This window comes from Taudactylus pleione, unplaced genomic scaffold, assembly GCF_031769625.1.
Source record: "Taudactylus pleione unplaced genomic scaffold, aTauple2 ptg000393l, whole genome shotgun sequence".
NCBI classification, from domain to species: domain Eukaryota; kingdom Metazoa; phylum Chordata; class Amphibia; order Anura; family Myobatrachidae; genus Taudactylus; species Taudactylus pleione.
The window spans coordinates 14,037,411-14,057,036 of record NW_028284794.1 but is presented as its reverse complement, the minus strand read 5'-3'; the positions used below and the strand labels follow the sequence as shown (position 1 = coordinate 14,057,036).

General features: G+C 44.4%; 1 protein-coding gene across 1 annotated transcript in view; it reads left to right on the top strand.

Moving 5' to 3' along the window:
* The first annotated feature begins 2,280 nt into the window (after positions 1-2,280).
* LOC148507498 (complement C3-like) overlaps positions 2,281-19,626 on the top strand; it is a 134,980-nt gene continuing 117,634 nt past the window's right edge. The window contains exon 1 of the mRNA XM_088446066.1: positions 2,281-2,396. Coding sequence (XP_088302192.1) covers positions 2,296-2,396 — 101 coding nt within the window. The 5' untranslated portion in view covers positions 2,281-2,295. The remainder of the gene's footprint in view (positions 2,397-19,626) is intronic.

Here is a 19,626-nt window from a genome sequence, read left to right as displayed (position 1 = left end):
CAATCATTTCAGCCACAGTCATGTGGCAGACCCTGGCGCTGAAATGATTGGTTTGTTAAAGTGTGCATGTCCTATTTATACAACCATAAGGGTGGGTGGGAGGGCCCAAGGACAATTCCATCTTGCACCTCTTTTTTTTTTTGCAGTATGTACTGTTTGGGGCCTAGTTCTTCAAACTGCCATCCTGTCTGCCACTACAGTGTCACTCCTAGATGGGCCACGTGTTTGTGCCGCCCACTCTTGTCGCTTAGCATAGTCATCCAGCTACCTCGGTGCAACCTTTTGGCCATAAAAACAATATTGTGAGGTGTTAGGTGTTCAGAATAGACTGGAAATGAGTGGAAATGAAGGTTATTGAGGTTAATAATTGAATAGGAGCATAAAAACCCACAAATTCTGTGATTTTAGCTGTTTTTATGTTTTTTTTCAAAAAAATACAGATCCAAAACACAAAACCCAGAACCCAAAACACGGAAGGGTGGTTTTAGCAAAACCAATCCAGATCCAAAACACGAAGAAAGATCCAGATCCAAAACCAAAACACGAAAAGTGGCCGGTGCACACCCCTAATCCAAACTAATAATTAACATCGAGCCCACTTGAGACCATCTTTTAACCCCAGTCTACTAGAGCACTGTGGCCCCTGGACTTAGATTATCTGTATTTTTTTATGCAACTTGTGGAAATACTGTCGATATATATAATAAGCCAAGTTCCAAAATGTTTCTAAAATCCCTTGATATGTTGAACCTGTCCATTCTCAATAATTAACTGACCATTGTCCTCAATGTTTGATCATTATTGTTCCAGACTATTGTCCCAGATTGAAATGAGCCCAACACAGCAGGATGCACACATAGTTCCTGGGCAATCGTCTAGTGCTAATATCACCAAATAGTGGCCCTTATCTGGGAAACCCGAGGTTAGAACCTGGGGGAGGTGTAAGAGAAAGTCATTGGCTCATGGGAAGCAAGGACTTTTCTGTGTTATTCTGGTGGGGGATTTCATAATAGTGAGATACCTGGTCTTGGTTACTGCCTGGTCATCAGGGATGTGTCAGTTGTGCCTGGTGTTCCACTTATGTCTCTAGTAGTAAGCTGTATTAGAAGTTGTACTGTACCTATGCCTCAAGTGATTGGCTGTATTAGGAGTTGTACTTTACCCATGTCTCTAGTGATTAGGTGTATTAGAAATTGTACTGTACCTGTCTCTTCATTGGTTTTCTGTATTAGAAGATGTACTGTATTAATATGTCTGGTTAGCTGTATTAGGAGTCATACTATACCTGTATCTCTAGTGATTAGCTGCATTCGGAGTTACTGGTATTTGGAGATGTAATGTACCAATGTTGCTGGTTAGCTGTACTAGGTTTTGTACTGTACCTCTGTCTTTGTTAATTATCTGTATTATAAGATGTGCTGTATTAATATCTCTGGTTAGCTGTATTAGGATTTGTACTGTACATGTGTCTCTAGTGATTAGCTGTATTCAGAGTTACAGGTATTTGGAGATGTACTGTAACAATGTCTCTGGTTAGCTGTACCAGGTTTTGTACTGTGCCTCTGTCTTTGTTAATTATCTGTATTATAAGATGTGCTGTATTAATATCTCTGGTTAGCTGTATTAGGAGTTGTACTGTACATGTGTCTCTAGTGATTAGCTGCATTCTGAATTACAGGTATTTGGAGATGTGCTGTACCAATGTCGCTGGTTAGCTGTACCAGGTTTTGTACTGTACCTGTGTCTTTGTTGGTTACCTGTATTATAAGATGTGCTGTATTTATATCTCTGGTTAGCTGTATTAGGAGTTGTACTGTACATGTGTCTCTAGCGATTAGCTGTATTCAGAGATACAGGTATTTGGAGATGTACTGTACCAATGTAGCTGGTTAGCTGTACCAGGTTTTGTACTGTACCTGTGTCTTTGTTGGTTACCTGTATTATAAGATGTGCTGTATTTATATCTCTGGTTAGCTGTATTAGGAGTTGTACTGTACATGTGTCTCTAGTGATTAGCTGTATTCAGAGTTACAGGTATTTGGAGATGTGCTGTACCAATGTCGCCGGTTAGCTGTAACAGGTTTTGTACTGTACCTGTGTCTCTGGTTATCTGCATCAGGATTTGCTGTCAGTGTGTTTGGATAGCTTTGTTTGGAGAGTTGCACAAGTTTGTACTTTCCCCAACCACTGATTTTGGCTCACCTCCCAGTTACTGATTAATGGCATTCTTTTTCATAAAATACTAATCCCATTAAAAACCTATATCCATCAGGTAACGCACTGCACCCTGCCTGCATGATGGGGAGAGGAGTCCAGTATCCTGCCTGCATGATGGGGAGAGGAGTCCTGTGCCTCACGGTGTTCTCCCTGCTGAGTGGGATCTATGCACAACCACTGTAAGTACATATCATACAGTATATATTCATCATTTCCTGGTAGCCAGAGTCACTCCTGTCTTTAATGATTTGTCCTTGTTTTAAATTGTGACCAGTGCCGTCCCTTACTTTGGTTCTTGGGTAAAGTGCTTAGGATCAACTCTTCTTCAATATGATGTATACGTTTCCAGTTACATATATAGAAATTTTTAAAGCATAAATGGATTGTAAATAATCATGTCCAGTGTTCACATCATGTTGGAATGACCTACAGTATGTCTGTATAGAGTGTAATAGAAATGTATTATGGTCATGTCCAGTGGTCAGGTCATGTTGGGGGTGTAGTGTCCGGGATGTAGTCTGGAACCCGACGGTCTAAATGCCGACCGCCGGCTTCCAGACTGCTTTATCCCGACTAGGGATGAATGACAGGCGTCTAAATCTGGACGCCTGTCATTTGCCCGTTGTTGGGAGACCGGTGCCCGGCATCCCGATTGAGCGGATGCCGGGCGCCGCAGCGGTCAGCCGCCAGGGGGGGGAGGGTTAGGCTAGGGGGAGGGAGGGTTAGGGTTAGGCACCCCTGGGGGGAGGTTAATGGTTAGGCACCCCCCCGGAGGACTTAGGCTTAGGCAGCGGGGAAGGGGGGGTTAGGTTTAGGCACTTAGAGGTGGGGGTTAGGGTTAGGCACAGGGGGGAGGTTAGAGTTAGGCACCCCTAAGGAGGGTTAGGGTTAGGGGGGTTAGGTTAGTATAGTTAATACTTACCTTTATCACAATTGGGATTTCCTTCTTCGTCGGGCAGCCGCTGTCGGGAATTGAATGGCCGGCGGTAATACATATCACACCCTAGTGTCCTATGTCTATATAGAGTGTAATAGCAGTGTATTATGGTCATGTACAGCGGTCAGGGCATGTTGGGGGTGTAGTGTCCTATGTCTGTATACAGTGTAATAGATGTGTATTATGATCATGTAATAGAAGTGTATTATGGTCATGTACAGTGGTCAGGTCATGTTGGGGGTGTAGTGTCCGATGTCTGTATACAGTGTAATAGATGTGCATTACAGTCATGTACAGTGGTCAGGACATGTTGGGGGTGTAGTGTCCTATGTCTGTATACAGTGTAATAGATGTGTATTATGGTTATGTACAGTGGTCAGGTCATGTTGGGGGTGTAGTGTCCTATGTCTGTATACAGTGTAATAGATGTGTATTATGGTCATGTACAGTGGTCAGGTCATTTTGGGGGTGTAGTGTCCTATGTCTGTATACAGTGTAATAGATGTGTATTATGGTCATGTACAGTGGTCAGGTCATGTTGGGGGTGTAGTGTCCTATGTCTGTATACAGTGTAATACATGTGCATTACGGTCATGTACAGTGGTCAGGTCATGTTGGGGGTGTAGTGTCCTATGTCTGTATAGGGTGTAACATAATTGTATTATGCTCTTGTCCAGTGTTTAGGTCATGTCGGGGGTGTAGAACTGTATTATTATCGACTGATGATATTAATAATAATAATCATTTATTTGTTTGTATTGGGGTAAATGCACGTGTATAGTTTGTTTAGCCATAAAGGTCCTGATGCTGAGTGAAGTGCATAATGGGCATCAACTACACCTAAAAGAAGTGGACGCTCTTTTGCTGAGTTTGAGCTGAAATAGAGCCAAATGCACCTGGTTTACTATAGGAAGACACCACCAAAGCTTACAACGAATATATGCACCCACACGGGAAGTTTTCAAAAGCTAAAACTTCTCTTATCCTGGAAAAACAATTAATATCTTGAATACAGTTTGTTAGAAGATTGGTATATTTAAAACACATTTACCACCGCTTGCATACGCATATTCTGTGCATGGGAAGTGAAGGGAGCACCAATCAGTGCAAGGGGAGCATTGTCAAGTGGCCAATCACGATTCTCTAGATCCGACAGCCGTAATCACTATCAATCGATACTTATACTATCCCCTGATCACCCGCAAATGATCTGTCTCAGCTCTGCATCAACATGCCTTTACTGTACATTGCCTATGACAGACTGCCCATGCCGTCGTAAGCTTCATTTGCGCCTGGTGAGAAGATGTTAGTCCTTATGGTTGTGATTGTGTACACACAGGGCCTGATTCAGAGCCGCTCGCTAGATGCGATCGCTCGCACAATGTGTATTGAAATTGTCCATGCAGTGCTATCGCCCAGCAATGCATTAGCACTCACATAGTGTATGCAGACACCCACCAGCCTGTTTTAAGATGCCCACTTGTGCACGTCATGTCCAGGAAGTGTATGCAACCATCGGTACATCGGATGCTATCGCAGCGCTTGAGGTTGACTATAACCTTCCGCAAGCACCTCAGTGTAAAAACAAGCCAGGTGACGTGTACTATGATGCTATCTTATATTTATGCTCACTTCTAAAACGCCGTTGAGATGCTCATGCACGCCTGCGTTCGCACCTCTACTCCCTCGTTTTTAATGGCCAGCCCCTGTTACCTCCCACAAACGGCTTCCGCTGTCACTCACTCTGCTGGGCTGTCTATGCGCAGCGAGCGAGTGCATTGTGAATGTTCGCTAACGTATGCACATGTGTACAATGCATACACACTGCATACAATCGCCAGCAACGAGAGTTTGCATCTTAGCGAGCGTTTCTGAATGAGCTCCACAGTTCTGAGCTTGGGCCTCAAACTCTACAAAAATTAAAACAGGGCAATAAAAGCACTATAGCGCTTACAATCCATCCGGTATTGAAGATTTATAGGGCAGAGGGTTAAGGTTCAGTATAGGATCAGAGATGGGATAATGGACCTTATTCAGAGGCGGCCGTACGGTCTACGACCCCACGGCCGCCTTGATGTTTTGCCAGTGCGCATGCACACTAGGGAGCCAGCTCCCTCGTGCGCATGCGTGAGACCCGCTACGACCGACAGCGCCGGTCGTAGCGGGTCTCTTTCCAAAGGGGGAGAGCTGTCGATGTTGATTGACAGCTCGCCCCATTTGGAAGGTGGGCCGGGGGGGTGGCAGCCCAAACGGAGGCGTTCCCATGGGAACGCCTACCGTTTGGGGGAGGCTCCACTGACATCACTAGTGGTGTCAGTGGAGAGCTTCCGGCTTTGACAGAGCCAGAAGCTCTCCGGGGCTTACGACAACTGAGACCCTACCCTAGGGTCTCGTCGTAATCCCCGATGGTCGCGATGGTCTCAGACCATCGCGACCATCACCCGAGCGGACGTTAGAGCTGTGGGTGTAAACCCACAGCCTAATGACCGAAACAGAGGTGGGTGGTCAGGATGCAAGCGGCCGCCCAGTTTCTGAGCGACCGCTTGCATCCTCCGACCGCCTCTGAATGAGGGCCAATGTACTGTATCTCCTCTATTTATATTAGAATAAAATTGTAAATATTGACTGTGATACATTACTGGATAGTACAATTTGGGAACAGAATATCACAGGGGATTGAAGAGCAACGTAAAAGATTGGGTATTAGATTTGTCTGTATGTAGATCAGGCTGACAGGGGAATATCAGAGCATTGGAGCAATGGACATTAAGGGCCTCATTCAGAGGTGGACGCTATTTCGATATGCTGTTGACCGATGTTTTTTCTACTGTGCATGCATCTGAGTCGCACAGCGCAATCGTAACAGTGGGGTGGCAAAGCTGACGCGGGCGTTCACAGACTCACAGCCACTGACACAGGAGGCCATGCCCAGATGGAGAAACTGCAGCTCCAAGTTTCGATGGTGTGTCAAAATACTCACATTGACAGAAATGCGCTGTTTGGCATCTCAGTTGTTAATAAATCGGAAAAAAATCGGAAATCGCAGTGTGTAATTTATGCACGCCCAGAAAACGGCATTTAAACGGTACCAACATGCCTACATGTACCTAGCCACCTACCATTACTGACCACCTATCTCTCACTTTGCGAGTGAATCCTCTGTGTGAAGATAATCGCAAACCAATCGCTGCGAGTGTGCGCAATGGCTAAAAATCTGTTCATCTGAGTAAATATCGGCATTACGTAAATCTCGGAATCAAACCCTAAATTTAGACACCAAAAACGTGCTTAATAAATACTCCCAATTAGATCTTAAAACCGTCAACCTGCAGCAGTTTCTGGCTAATTCTAATTACTTAGTAAATTTAGATCATTATCTCTGTTTTAACCAATTTACCAAGTGATAGATCACAAGGTCCTCTTTTCATTATTTACATAGATTGTCACAGAGAATTATTTCAAGTGCTGGTTTACACAATATACAAACATTTGCCCATACCCCCTCCCCACCTTCCTCCCCATTTAGCTGTTATCAATCAAACAATAAGCAAGACGGCTGACTGATGAAACTGAGGGCATCATCCACATTCTGCTTCCTCCAGAAGGTCAGATGGTTGTGTAACGAAGCCGAGGAAATGTGCAGAATAATTCAACTTTCTGAGTTCCAGGTCTATTTAACAACATGCAGTGATAGTAAAGATTTGTATCACTGCTTACCTCTACAATAGAAAATCTATCTCCGCAATTTACCAATATAACCATTCCGGGGCAATACTGGTTTGGAGCGCTAAGAGGACACTTACCACTTCGCCAGCAAATTTTGGAGCTACTGAGCATGTGCACTGAAGCTGGAGTCCCAGACTTGGGCTTACAGTTCCATTTTCAATTAAATTAAATCTATAGTTAAAATAAAATAATAATGTACAAAAATAAAAATTAATATTTTTTTTAGATGAAATGTTAATTTACATAGGAAAGCATATGTTCTAGAGATGTGTAAGTCCCACTGCGATCCTTCTTAAATAGGATTGATTGTGCTTTGCACGGGCAAGCTATTTATAAACCAAAGAAGAAAAGAGGACTCTTTTTGTTGGGGCACTCTTTTATTTTATTCATATACATTAAATGAGAGAGAGCATTCATTTTCTCTGCTTTGGTGCCTTTTTACAATAAAAATCCATATTTAAAAAGGACGCACTTCAGGAAATTGTATAATTCATGTAACACAGTTTATTAAGAAGAGTACAGAAAGTTTAATTTTATGATACAGGTCACAAGTAAAGAAAGTGCAAAAGTATTAGAATGTAGGATAATTGTCAAAAGTCAATGGACAAATAAACACACAAAAAGGTGGTTACAGTATATACAACACATTGATGCAAATAGAAATAAGAGTAAAATATTGCAAATGCAAATAAAGAAACAGAAAAGTAAATAAAGCAAACAATGTATCAGTCAGCGTGTTTAGTGACTTCCAATATTGGGTAGAAAATTATCCTGTTATTCACTTGATATCATGGCGGAGTTTGATCATTTTATTTCAAGGTGTGTGCATTAAAGGTAGAGTAAAAAAACAACAGAATAAACAGAATAAGCAAAGTTTTAAACAAATACAAACAATTTATTTATTTATTTATTTTAGTTGACGAAATAAGAAAAATTCTGGGATACCGGAGTATGTTACTCAGTTCCACGGACAAAGGGCCTGATTCAGAGCCGGACGCTATTTGCGCTCGCTCGTCCAGAAAAAGGGGCTGGCTATTTAAATTAACCATTCGCTTCTTGCGGTCTGTTCATGCCTCTATGTCTGAACGAGCGAACAAAACATGCCAACGTAATTTTAAAAACCACGCCCCCTGGCCGCTCGCATCATACGTCATGTTCGCTATTTATTAGATTAATCGAGTACATCGGACGGCTTATGAACTGCTTGCTATTCTTGTGGTTAGTTTTTCCTACCACAATCATGCGAGCAGTTCTAACTATAAAACAACCAACTGACGTGGTCGATGACGCTGCTTTAGTAATTATGCACACCCTTAAAACGCCCGTTTTGACCTTTAGGCACGCCTGCGTTCGGATCTCCACTCCCCGTTTTCAAGCACCTTCCCCTGTTACCACCCACAAACGCCTCATCCTGTCACTCAAAATAGCAGGCATTCGCTATTTAGCGAGCACACGATTTTCAGCTGCACTGACTGGTTCGCGCATGCGTATTAAAATCCGTATGCATGCGCAGTTGTGCGAACATCGGACGGAACGAACGAGCGGCCGCTTACGAGCAGCTCTGAATCAGGTCCAATGTCCGTTCAATATTCTATATTCAAATGCAGTATCCACAATTACACAAATACTCTGATAGCATTAAAAATTATTCCCAAGTGGGGTAAATGCTCCAATCTGAGGGATGCTTAATAGTGTTTGCTAGATAATGTAACATAGGTAGAATAGATGTGTAGGTATGATATGATCCACGTCCCACTTCTACTGCCCACCTGTGTGTTTCAAAAAACAGTGAACAGGTGGGTGAGGGATTGGAGTATGTGGATCAATGATGACAGAAAAATAGACCAGTACCACAGAGCTGCTCTTACCTACTGTAGGATACAAAAAAACAAGCCCCTGTTAGTAAAATACCATTGCAGGAGCTGTAGTATTGCCCCAGTGCAATGAGAGTCCCAGAAAAAGAGTAGAGAGAGAGAAGGAGAGAGAAGAAAGGGGGTAGACATGGACAATGAGGAGGGAAGGTGAACAGATAAATTAATACATTATGTGCTTGCAAAAAATTACCTATCCAGCGACAGGTAATACCAGGTGCTGTAGATAGACCCAATATATACTTATCAGAGCAGCTTTCAGTTTGTCCTGGTCTTTGGTAAACAAGCCTACAGTCGGCGAAACGCGCATTCAAGTAACAGTCTTTGTGTCAGAGAGCGCCGGACACAGGCTACCACTTACCTGGTCCAGCAGCACTGGAATCTGCGGCGGGCAGCGGGCGGGGAGACCCGGCTCCTGCTGCTCCCGTGACGATCGCTCCGGGTCCCCCTCAAGCCGACTGGAAGTGCAGGCGGCCGCGGCTCTCCTAGGTGCACGCGCGCTGACCTGCAAAGTAATTTAAAGGGACAAGAGCGCCAAACGTGAAGTCACGTTTGGCGTGAGATTTGAACTTCCTCTATAAGAGGTAGCCTCTGGCACCAGACAGGGGCCAGAGTGTAGGCTCAATATCATACTCCAGTGTACTTACCTGTTATCATGATCTTGACCCTTGGCTTGTTTGTGACTCCGAATTCGTCTGACCCCTTGTACTACTCCTGATATCTGGTTCTGACCTTGGCTACTCCCTGTGACCCATTTATGTCTGCTCCCTGGTACTGTCTCATCTGTTTGGTTTTGACCCGGCCTGTCAACTACGTTTATTCTTCTGCACCTAATCCAGTGTTCCTTTGAAGAAGTCGAAGCCTTCTTAGATTCAGGTGCCGATGGCAATTTCATCACGGCTAAAAAGGTCCAAGAGTTAGGTATTGCTAGCATGCTGCTGCAAAAGCCCCTTGGCATCATTGGCGTGGATGGAAATAAACTTCCCATGGCTACCATTCTTTCACGGGCAACAGAAATCACCATGCAAATAGGGGCTCTTCATCGGGAATCAATAATATTCTATATCCTCCCGTCAGTCGAAAGTTCCTTGGCTTCGCAAGCATGCCCCTGTTCTGGAGAGGGCCTCAAAACCTGTCAAGGGGTTCTCAATGCCGAGGGTCTTGTTTATTATCTGTCAAACCACCTCATCACATCATTCCGACCTCCATTGTCTCTTCGGAAGATCAGCTTCCAGCACCTTACCAATCCTTCGGAGACACTTCCTGCCCATCGGGAGTAGGATTGTGCTATAGATTTATTGCCTGTAAAAGTCCCACTTCATGGAAGAATTTTTCCCCTCTCACTTCCTGAATCCCAGGCAGTTACTGAATACATTACAGAGAACCTGGAATGTGGATTTATCAGAGAGTCTAAATCACCTGCTGGAGCTGGTCTCTTTTTTGTTAAAAAGAAGGATGGGGGTTTGAGACCATGCATCGATTACCGGGGCCTGATGCAATTACCATCAAGGATCGGTTCCCTCTACCTCTGATTTCAGAACTCTTTGATCAGATTAAGGGGGCAAAGATTTTCACTAAGCTAGATCTTCGCGGCACCTACAATTTAATCAGAATCCGGTCTGGAGACGAGTGGAAAACGGCCTTTAACACTCGAGATGGCCACTACGAATACTTAGTTATGCCTTTCGGATTAAGCAACGCCCCAGCTGTGTTTCAAAAATACATGAATCATATTTTCCGGGATCTGTTGTATAAATACGTAGTGGTGTATTTGGATGATATCCTAATATTTTTCTGAAGATATAGCAAGTCATCGCCGACATGTATGTGAGGTGCTTTCATGACTCTGAGCTAATCAGCTTTTCTGCAAACTTGAGAAATGCTCTTATGAACAAAATGAACTGACATTTCTGGGGTACATCATTTCAGGTTCCTGCCTTTGAATGGACCCAGAGAAGCTTGCCGCTATTGTCAACTGGTCCCGCCCAGTTGGATTAAAAGCAATACAACACTTCCTGGGTTTTTGCAACTTCTACCGCCAATTCATCAGGAACTAGTCTTCCATTGCTGCTCCCATCACTGCTCTTACCAGAAAGGGTCAGGACACTCGTGAGTGTTCAACTGAGGCAGAGGAAGCCTTTGTCCATTTAAAAAAGCACTTCCTTTCAGCACCCATCATGAGACAACCGAATTGTGATCAACCATTTTTTCTGGAGGTGGACACTTCCACGGTTGGGGTTGGGGAAGTCCTGTCACAGAGAGACAAAGGAAACAAGTGGTACTCCTGTGGGTTCTTCTCCTGAAAGTTCTCTACATCAGAGAGGAATTATGCTGTTGATGATAAATAACTACTTGTCATCAAACTGGCTCTACAAAAATGGCGATACTTGTTAGAAGGAGCTAAATTTCCAGTAACAGTCTACACCAATCATAAGAATTTGACGTACCTCAGGACAGCTCACTGTCTAAATTATCATCAGTCCAGATGGTCATTATTCTTCGATCAATTTAATCTAGTGATTACTTACCGGCCGGGTAATAAGAACACCAAGGCCGATGCCCTGTCTCGAGCATTTAGTTCTGCTGAAATGAAAGAAGTAAAGGAGGATAAAGGCCATTCTAAACCCTGCCTGTTTCTTAGCAACCACCAAGAGGGTCAAGATTCCACTGGGGAAAACATTCATAGCCTCAGACCTCCGGGCTAAACTACTTCAGTGGGCGCATTCATCATGTTTCAGTGGGCATGCAGGCATAAAAAAAAAACCTTGGAATTGATCCTCAGGTGGTACTGGTAGTCGACGATCCATCAAGATGTAAAGGACTTCCTGGCAGCCTGTCATATTTGTGCTAAGCACAAGATTCCACCGCACTCTCCATCGGGTTCCCTGTTGCCACTACCAGCCAGTGCCTGATTGCCCTTAGACTCACATTTCCATGGACTTTGTGACTGATCTGCCTTCATGTGAAGGGTTCAGCACAATTCTGGTGGTGGTGGATAGGTTCTCCAAGGCCGCTCATTTTTTCCTTTGATAGGTCTACCTTCAGCACCAAAGTTGGCAGAGAAATCTTTAGGTTACACAGGTTTCCTAAGGACATTGTTTCCGACAGAGGGGTACAGTTTACCTCTAAGTTCTGGAGAGCATTATGCAGGTGCTTTGGCATAAACCTGAGTTTTTCTTCGGCCTATCATCCCCAGAGTAATGGCCAGACTGAACGACTAAACCAAGAATTGGAAAAATTCATTAGGATGTATGTTTCAGCCAATCAAGATGACTGGGTCTCTCTGCTACCTTGGGCTGAATTTGCCCACAATAACCTGTACCATGAGGCATCGGGACATTCTCCATTCTTTGTTCAGTATGGTCTGCATCCAGTGTTACCCGAGTTACCAGGCCTTCAGCCAGTATTACTTCCAGCCGTACGTGGTACAGTGAATCGATTCCTTAGGATCTGGAAGATGATAAAAAGGAATTTGTGTAAAACTTCTTCAAGGTACAAGTTGTCTGCAGATAGGAGAAAGAGGACTGGTCCGATGCTGGCTCCTGCTGATAAAGTCTGGCTGTCAACCAAACATCTGAGATTAAGGGTTGCCGACAATGAAGTTCGCTCCCAGATATATTGGTCCTTTTCAGATCTTACAGGTGATCAACCCAGTGGCATATCGTTTGAAACTTCCAAACACTCTAAGAAAACCCAATGTGTTTCACGTTTCTCTTCTCAAGCCCTTGGTGCTTAATCGTTTCTCAACTCCTTGCAGCCCTCCTCCTGCAATTCCGGTAGACCATCAGGAGGAATATGAAGTTAAACAGATTCTGGACTCTAGGGTTTCTAGAGGAGCTGTTCAGTTTCTAGTAGATTGGAGGGGGTATGGTCCTGAGGAACGTTGCTGGGTCAAGGCTTCTGACATTCATGCACCTCAGCTTCTTCAGAATTTCCACCGGAAGTTTCCCAACAAACCATTTGTGGGGTGTTCGGTGCCCACCCCTAGAAGGGGCGGTAATGTCACAGTGCACCAGACACTGGTTACCACTTACCAAGTCCAGCAGCACTGGAATCTGTGGCGTGCAGTGGGCGGAGGGTCCCCGCGCCTGCTGCAGTGACATCCGCTCCGGGTCCCCCGCATGCCGGCTGGAAGTGCAGGCAGCCGCGGCTCTATGAGGAGCGCACGCTGACCTGCAAAGGAATTTAAAGGGACAGGCGTGCTAAATGTGAAGTCATGTTTGGAGCGCGATTTGAACTTGTTCTATAAGAGGAAGCCTCTGGCACCAGACAGGTGCCAGAGTATATTCTCCATACAGTGGCAAACGCAGGATTTATAGAGGGGGGTTACCAAATTCTTGATTTTAGAGTGAGTGTAGCCAGTGCATGAAGGGGGTAGAATTAGAATTTAACCAGCTTTAATATGCATCATACAAAATGTATTGTGTGTAATTATTCCAGCATATACAGGACCAGTGATCACAGTAAACCAGTAGATGCGGCAGTAGGTCCATCCTGCCTGAGCAGAATGTTTTTATTTTAGATGTGGGCACCATTCCAGGGCATGGGAGCAAGTCCGGGAGTCTGGGGGAGCAGTAGAATAACCTAGCACTGCCCTGGACATATATGTACATATTGGGCTCTATAGCAGCACATCCCTAACAGTGCATGATTTCCAGATCTACTAGTTGGTGCACAGGTTATTTATTACTGACTGATACATGTTAAAAGATCCACAGGTGGTGCTAATTATTTCATTTGTGATACTGTGAAGAACATGCAGCACTAGTAACATTCTATTATATTACTATTTCTACTGTGGTCATGTGTGTGCTGGGGAGGGGGGTTTCCAGGCAGATGGAAACCCCCCCTGCGTTTGCCTATGCCATACCATACTCCAGCATTCCAAGTACTTACCTGTTATCCTGATCTTGACCTTTGGCTTGTTTGTGACTCTGATTTCGTCTGAATCCTTGTACTACTCCTGATATCTGGTTCTGACTTCGGCTACTCCCTGTGATCCGTTTATGTCTGCTCCCTGGTACTGTCTCGTCTGTTTGGTTTTGACCCGGCCTGTCGACTACATTTATTCTTCTGCACCTCATGCAGTGATCACCAGTACCTGTATAGGGGAACCTAACCGGAGGGCCGTGACCTGTGTGTCGAACGCAGAAAAAGCCCATACCTTCTTGCGAGGGTCCCTTGTGAATACCGCCGGCACATTAGACTCCGTGCCTCAGACATAGGTCTAGCCAATTCCATAAATACGGGCCACATCCACAATCCATCCGAGAGTTGTGACACTCAGAGTCCCTTACTTTTTAATATTATTCAATTGCATAACACAAAGTACCTACCTTATATAAAATAGGACAATATTTTGAAAATACTGTATCTGGAATGATGGATGGTTTGTCTGCTGCAAATTACTACAACAAAAGTTGGAGGGGATAATGTGCAAAAAAAAAAAATAGAAGACAGAATAACACATTTGTCAGAATATCTTCTTATATCCAAGTTGCTCAGTGTTCCTAATTTATCCAAACCTGGTGGCATCAATCGCATCCACAAATAACTGCAATTCTCCACTAAGGACCACCGGCGCAACCCATATCAGCACCCCACCGATATCGTCCAGACAGGAAACACAATTTTCCAAGCCTGGCATTATTTCAGCAGAAATCTTGATAAAAAATGATATGGCTTGTAGACTCGTAGAAAGAGCTTCCGGCAGTAAACACGTCCCATAGGGATCACATGACCGACGAAGTTGAAAAGACCCAAGAGAAAACTGTGCCTGGCGTGAAGTACATGCAAGAAACAGAAAACCACATAAGGAAGCACTTGTCTAGGTAGTATCTGTGAAAATCCCCATAAACCTGAAGTAATCATGGTAGATAGGGAATAAGCAGAAGGCCAACGTGAAATGGCTGCCGAGTCCCCGCTCCTTTATTCCCCTGAAACAGAGCTGCTAATTGAAGTTGTTAATGTGAGACATCAGGGGACACTAAGGGCCCTGGATGCCCTCCAAAACCCTTGCTCCTGCCATAATAAAAGTGGGGAAACTGTAACAGCATCCCACCTGTGTGCAGCAACCCGCCCCCTCAGTGTGTTGCCATATAACTGCTCCCGTAATGAGACCTCCATCTGGTCTGACCTGAATGGCCCCACTGAGAAGCAGCAGGAGTGCTAGGGAGCCAGGGCAGAGAAGGGGGATTTGTCACCTGCAAAGTGGGCTGGTGGTAACAACAAAGTGCCGTTGATGTGGGCATGGCTAATTCAGGCAGGGGAAGGAATAGACAGGGCCTGATTTAGAGATTTGTATTGAGACGCCCACCAGTGGTTTCACAAATCCAAGCGACTGTGTACAAGGACACAACGGATGCAGATCACTGGACTATCGGACCTCTGTCTGACCCTATGGTTGCGCTGAATGGCCACCATAATTGAGACGCCGGAGCCATTTTCTGCATACAGGATTGCAATTGTAGGCTGAAACATGCTTCGAAAATGGTTGTGACACTTTTGCCATTTTCATCACCACAGCCCCGTTGCCGCCCACAAACGGTCCCCGCCTGTCAATCACTTTGCAAATAAATCCTCGCTAAGAGCGACGACGGTAATGCAACTTGACAGGTGCACAGTGCGACTCAGACGCACGCACAGACCACTGATAATCACTCAACTGCGGAAACATCGACAATGTGCCCATCTCTCACTCAGGGCCAGAATTACAGGTAAGCTGACAGTGGGATAGGAAGAGAGGGGTCTGTGTACTAAAGACTTTGGAGAGAGATAAAGTGGATGAAGATAAATGACCAACCAATCAGCTCCTAACTGTCACTTTACAGGTGTTTTAAAAATGACAGGAGCTGATTGCTTGGTGCTTTATCTCCCTTCACTTTATCTCTCTCTCTAAGGCTTAGTACATAGACCCCACAATTTTTAGAATAAAAAAGCTGGTGATTGAGAAGGGAAGGAATATGGAAAATAGAATAGAGACAGGAAAGCATTTTAGGACTTAAGGATCAAAGACATATGAGCAGTGAGCGAAAGACAAAAGAAAGAAAACACGTACAATAAAATGACGATAAATGCACAATGGAATGATAATGAAAAATATCAATCACAGTGACACCTCAGTGAAAGTTTCTTCAACAAAGAGACCTAAACCTGCCCTGTAATAACTTAAATAAACCACCCCTAAACCACACCTCTCCCATCCAACAGGTTAATAACCAGGCATGTAATAATATAACAATAATAACTTCATCATCACCATTATCACCATCAGTACGAATTTGCACCTGACAAATAATTGGTGCAAAAGACATGTCTGGAAACAGACACTACCACCAAGTTACGCCCCTTCAAAGAATAATAGAGGTGCGACTAATTTGCGTATGACTCAAAATCAGCCTCCGTTGTGTGCGCTTGTCTCCGATATTCTCCACAAAGTGACTTGTAGGGCAAAATTTACTAAGCGGCGGTTTGAGGGCGGTTTCTATTCTATTCTAAACCCCGGTGGTTTGGTGGCGGGTTCTATTCTGTTCTAAACCCTGGGGGTTTGGTGGCGGGTTCTATTCTGTTCTAAACCCCGGGGGTTTGGTGGCGGGTTCTATTCTGTGGTTTTGCAGCGGTTTCTAAATGACAGCCCTGTTCTATTCTATTTTAAAATGTGTTTTGACTGTGGTTTGGCGGCGGTTTTGCCTTCTGCAGATTTACTAAGGCCAAAACCGCTGCAAAACTGCCATCAAAACACATTTTAGAATAGAATAGAACAGGGCTGTCATATAGAAACCGCTGCAAAACTGCCACTAAACCCCCGGGGTTTAGAACAGAATAGAACCCGCCACCAAACCTCCGGGGTTTAGAATAGAATAGACACCGCCGTCAAACCGCCGCTTAGTAAATTTTGCCCAGAATGTCAGTGCTGACCAGATATTACTTGCTGAATGCGTGCTGTCAGCTGATCTTTGTTTCATTACGTGCCTGCGTTTTCCTCCATTCCTGCAACAATTTGAAAATAAATATATATTTTTCCTACCCCCAATTCCTACAGGCTCAGACAGCAGCCGTGCCCAGCCTCACGATGGGCACACACAACCTTTGCACTCTACTTCCCAGAGTAGGTTACTGTGTGCATTTACTGACAGGTGAATCCAGTGCTTCAGGGCTACAGAGTAGTGGTAGTAACAACCAGTATCTGAATAAGTCAACATGAAAAGATTTCGTAATATTGCAACAACTAGAAACCAAATAGTTAAATGCTAAAGACTCTTAACTACATCTACAGAGCACATTCATGCTGCGCCCTGCATTATCCTCCTGTCAGAAATCTGTAGGCCACACTGAGAGCAGAAAATGTACATTACTCCCACTACCTGTAATGCAATCACTTTACTGCCTGGTCCGGCCGCAGTACTGCGCATGCAAGGTCATCGGATCACACATGTACATGCAGCCTCTCCCAGGAATATGTTGCGGAATGTAGTCTGTAGACCACAATGGTTAACACCATCTGAATGGCGTTTGCTACCGAGTCCTAGCTTGGTAAATTTGGGTTTCAGCAGCCCCCATAGAAATCTATGGGGGCTGCTTTTGAGATTGAAAACGGAGGATCGCAGCAGGTAGCCCCGAAAATGGGTGTTTCCATGATATATTCTGCAAATACCGTTTGATAAACTCTATCGCATTGCTATATATTTGCTGACTTTGGTTAATCTCAGTCTGAGAGGCCCGAACAGGCAATTCACATCATTGCAGGCCTGAGCCCTGTGACGTTTTGCTGGGATTCCTGGTTTTGTGGCACTGGTGGCCGGGCTGCGATGAAGCCCACTTTGCAGGCAGCCAGCGGGATACAGGGGATTTGCACACTTTGGTGGCTGATTATGAGTGACACGGTGCAGCAACCGTTTTAGTGTCCTGTGCTGTGGTTGCATCGGCATCTGCTAGTATTAGCCCTGCCCTTGGTGTACAAGCATGCATCTGAATGTGCAAGCTCTGAGACACCCACTCTGAGCATCATCAGGTGCTGTAAAGTCACTTGGTGTGTATTTAAAAGCCACTATACTGTAGGTCACATCATTGAAGCTTGCACCAGCTTTCTGCTAATCACAGTTCAGACTCGCAGTCCCAGGAGGAGGAAACACTTTTACTGGGACTGCTTGTTTGAAGTGTGATTAGCCAAAATCGTTTCCAGTGGGAAACCACTGTCAAGTAGTGGGGGTCACATGTAACTTTACATCAGGCACTTTACCGGGAGCTGGAAGAGACACCCCCTCAAATTTGGACGTCTCCAGGGAACTTCTGGGTGAGTGGGCAAGTATGCATTACCATCAAACAAATAGCACAGGCCTATTATTGGACAGTATGCACATACATACTGTATATGTGTATATATAATAAAAAGTTCACATGTCTCAAAATGTTCCTTAATTAATCTGGATTTTTTTTTGCAGATTGTCATTTTCTTCTGCCATTTGTCTAGTTCCATCCAAGGGGCAAATTTACTAAAAGTCGGTTCTGGTTCTAAACCAAAACTGACCAAAATCGACAGACGGGTATGGATTATCAGATAGACAGTAAAAACGTAGACACCAGGGGTAAATTTACTAAAGTGAGAATTTTTGGAGATGTGCCCATAGCAACCAATCAGATTCTAGCTACAGTATTATCTTTTAGAAGGTGCTAGTTAAATGTTAAGTAGAATCTGATTGGTCTGCTATGGACAACATCTGCCCTTCTAAAAACTCTCACTTTAGTAAATTTACCCCCTAGATGTTATTCAGTCAATAGGTTGACTGGGACAAAAGGTTGACACACTAAAGGTCGACTTGTAAGAAGGTCAACAGTTACAAATGGTTGACAGGGTCGTACAAACACAAAAATGGTCGACCCATGATTTATTTATTTTTTTAGCCCTAAGCTTCACCCCCCCACCTTGGTGTTTAACCCTAAACCTCCCTCCTGGTGCCTAACCCTAACCATCAGGGTAGGTGCCTGACCTCAACCGTCCCTTCTAGTGCCTAACCCTCCTATAAGTGCCTAACCCTAACCCTCCCTCCTGGTGCCTAACCCTAACCGTCAGGGTAAGTGCCTATCCCTAAACCTGACCCTAACCCTAAGAAACGAAAAAATCATGCGTCAACCATTTTTGTGTGACTATTTCCATGTTGACCTTTTGACCCTGTCGACCATTTGTATCTGTTGACCTTCTTACATGTAGACCTTTTGTCCTTGTCGACCTTTTGTCCTGGTCGACCTATTGACTGTCTAATTCTGGTGTTTATCTAGACAGTGTCGACCTTTTTACTGTCTATCTATAGCGGCACCCTCAACAGACAACTCGGTAATTTTGATATTCAAAAAAATCATTATTTACTAAGCGTCGGGTTTTAGCTTCAATTGAAACTGTGCAGCGAAGTCAGTTGTTTCCTGCTGCTCTAAATTCCATGTTTCAGTTCAAAACCAAATGACATTAGACGTACAGACACATCGGCAAACCCATCAGAATAGATGCACTGAACAGATCAGCGCACTCTGTGCAGGCTTCATCAGCAATAAAAGATTTAAATCTATTTTAAAAAAATGCATGCCCCTGCCCCCGAATCAGGAACCAGCCCCTGACCTCTCAGTTTGGGCTGGCTCCACCTATTTTCCTGTAACCAGCCGGGGTGGTAATGCCATAGCAGGGAGACACACAGAGTGGGGTCTCCCTTCCATAACATTAGACAGTCAATAGGTCCACAGGGACAAAATGTCGACACACTAAATGTCGACATGTACAAATGATCTACAGGGTCAAAAGGTTGACATGAAAATGGTTGACGCAAAAAAATGGTCAACACATGATTTTTTTGCTTTTTTAGGGTTAAGTTTAGGGTTAGGGTTAGG